The sequence below is a fragment of the Mandrillus leucophaeus genome, unplaced genomic scaffold (genome assembly GCF_000951045.1).
Source record: "Mandrillus leucophaeus isolate KB7577 unplaced genomic scaffold, Mleu.le_1.0 Scaffold212, whole genome shotgun sequence".
Classification (NCBI taxonomy): Eukaryota; Metazoa; Chordata; class Mammalia; order Primates; family Cercopithecidae; genus Mandrillus; species Mandrillus leucophaeus.
Genome location: NW_012102166.1, coordinates 527671 through 530662, shown reverse-complemented (window position 1 = coordinate 530662; position 2992 = coordinate 527671). Strand labels below are relative to the sequence as shown.

General features: G+C 52.6%; 1 protein-coding gene across 1 annotated transcript in view; it reads left to right on the top strand.

The window, feature by feature from the left end:
* The window catches only part of ITGAE (integrin, alpha E (antigen CD103, human mucosal lymphocyte antigen 1; alpha polypeptide)), a 101934-nt gene that overhangs the window by 32236 nt on the left and 66706 nt on the right, over positions 1 to 2992 (top strand). The window contains exons 8-10 of the mRNA XM_011980454.1: positions 368 to 587; positions 2156 to 2309; positions 2928 to 2990. Coding sequence (XP_011835844.1) covers positions 368 to 587; positions 2156 to 2309; positions 2928 to 2990 — 437 coding nt within the window. The remainder of the gene's footprint in view (positions 1 to 367; positions 588 to 2155; positions 2310 to 2927; positions 2991 to 2992) is intronic.

Below are 2992 nucleotides of genomic sequence, written 5' to 3'. Positions count from 1 at the left end.
GTATTTTTTAGTAGAGATGGGGTTTCACTGGGTTAGGCAGGATGGTCTCGATCTCCTGACCTCGTGATCCGCCCATCTCAGCCTCCCAAAGTGCTGGGATTACAGGCTTGAGCCACCGCGCCCAGCTCAAGTCTCTAATTATATCACATTTGCTGATGCCTCATTGGCCAAAGCCAGTCACACGGCCAATCGCATTGTCAGTATGGAGGGGACTACACAGGGAGCTAGGGAGAAGTCTGTGATTCATTGGGGGCCATTACTATCACACCCTTCTCCACCCCCACTCGCTTAGAGATTTTGCTCTGCCTTAGCATCTCTTTCTGCCCAGGGATAAGGTAGAAGGAGTGGATTTTCCTGCTGCTTCCAGGGGGAGCCATTTCAGGGGCAGAGGTGGCAATTCTTCCAACCTCCTGCCCTCCTTCCCATCCCCTGCAGTGCAACTTTGCCCTGGTGCAGTATGGAGGAGTGATCCAGACTGAGTTTGACCTTCGGGACAGCCAGGATGTGATGGCCTCCCTCGCCAAAGTCCAGAATATTACTCAAGTGGGGAGTGTCACCAAGACTGCCTCAGCCATGCAACATGTCTTGTGAGTGTGGGGGCTGCAGGAATTATTCTGGCCATGCCCAGAGTCTCTGTGGCATCATGCTTGGAGGAAGTGGCTGGACAGAACTGCAGAAGAGAATTAGGGTTCCAGCCTTTCCCTGGCTGAGAGAGAACGTGAGGGATGATACCTCAAGACTGTCTTCCAAAAAGTCTTCCAAGGACTTCCTCTTGTGAGAGGCAGGAGAGCAGAGTGCTCGGTGGACAGGCTGGCTGGGTTCAGATCTCAGCTCTGGTTTGTATCTGTGTGACCTCGGGCAAACTGAAGGACCTTGTGACCTGGGCTTCCGTTTCCTCACTTTAAAAATGAGAAAAATAGGCTGAGCGTGGTAGCTCACACTTGTATTCCCAGCATTTTGGGAGGCCAAGGCAGGTGGATCACCTGAGGTCAGGAGTTTGAGACCAGCCTGGCCAACATGGTGAAACTCTGTCTCTACTAAAAATACAAAGGGTGTGGTGGCAGGTGCCTGTAATCCCAGCTACTTGGGAGGCTGAGGCAGGAGAAACGCTTGAACTCGGGAGGCAGAGGTTGCAGTGAGTTGAGATGGTGCCACTGCAATCCAGCCTGGGCAACAGAGTGAGACTCCATCTCTCTCAAGAAAATAATAATAATAAAATAAATAAATAAAATGAGAATGATAATAGTACTCACAGCTTGGAGCAGTGGCTTGTGCCTATAGTTCCAGCTACTCAGGAAGCTGAGGCAGGAGGACTGCTTGAGCCCAGGAGTCTAAGGATGCAGTGAGTCATGATCACACCACTGTACTCCAGTCTGGGTGACAGAGTGAGATGCTGTCTCTAAAAAAGAAAGAAAAATAATAGCACTTACCTGGTAGATTTTGTGGCGGTTGGATGGGTTAAAATATACAGTGTTGGCCGGGCGTCGTGGGTCACGCCTGTAATCCCAGCGCTTTGGGAGGCCGAGGCGGGTGGATCACAAGGTCAGGAGATCAAGACTATCCTGGCTAACACAGTGAAACCCCATCTCTACTAAAAATACAAAAAAATTAGCCAGGCATGGTGGCGGGCGCCTGTAGTCCCAGCTACTCGGTAGGCTGAGGCAGGAGAATGGCGTGAACCCGGGAGGCGGAGCTTGCAGTGAGCCGAGATGGCACCACTGCACTCCAGCCTGGCTGAAAAAGCGAGACTCCGTCTCAAAAAGAAAAAAAAAATTTTATATATATATAGTGTTTACAGCAGTGCCTGGCACATGATAAACGCCTGGCATATGATATTATCTATCATAAATGATAGATAATAGAGTATTATCTATCATTTTAATGTCATTACTCTTCCTGTATGCACACAAAAGGAAGAGACTGCCAGCTAGCACCTTTCTGCTGGGAGCAGGTGAGAAGCAAGAACACCTGTGTTACAGCCCTCCCTCTGCCTAGCCTCGCTGTGTGACTTAAGGGGGCATCACCCCCTTCTTTGGGTCTTTTGGGAGGATTGTGAACCCTCCCCATTCTAATACAGGTCAGAGAATGAAGTCTCTCCTGGAGTCGGTCATGCCTCTGGCAAAGCTCTCTTCTTCCTTTACTCTCCCCTGCTCAGAGACAACATCTTCACCTCAAGCCACGGCTCCAGAAGAAAGGCATCCAAGGTCATGGTGGTGCTCACCGATGGTGGCATATTCGAGGACCCCCTCGACCTTACGACAGTCATCAACTCCCCTAAAATGCATGGTGTTGAGCGCTTTGCCATTGGGGTAAGAGCCAGGAGCCGGGAGGCACCTCCTGACCCCACTCAGCCTGGGGTGGGGAGGAGTCAGTGTTGTCGATGGGGGCTTCTCTGTAAGCAGCTTATCCAGACCCTGTTCTATTCGCAAACACTCCCCTTCTCCCCATGCCCTGTCATCCCAGAGAGGGCCCATTTCCCCATGGTGGTCACAGCTTCCTGGCCAAATAGTGACGGGAGAGCCCACAGGAAACACGGTTCCTGGAGGACCGTGGTGCGGAGCTGAGTCCTGCCAGACAAATGAGAGTAGCTGCTTAGGGCACAGGGGAGGCAGAGAGGGCCCCGCAGGCAGAGGGAACCGGAGTAGCTGCTTAGGGCACAGGGGAGGCAGAGAGGGCCCCGCAGGCAGAGGGAACAGCATGTGCAGAGGTGAGGAGGGGCTCGGTGTGTTCAGGAGAACTGGTGTACTTTGGTAAAACCGGAATTTTGCCCAGAGTGTGTGTAGAACAGGGAGCAGGGAAAGGAGGAGAAAGGAAGAAAGGAGGCAGGTAATGGAGGGCTCCAGAGGCCCCGGGGAGGGGCTCAGCTCTCTCCCTGGGCCTGGGGAATCCTCGCGGTGCTGACTCACTGACCCAGGCCCCCTGTGCAGGTGGGAGAAGAATTTAAGAGTGCTAGGACTGAGAGGGAACTCAACCTGATCGCCTCAGACCCGGA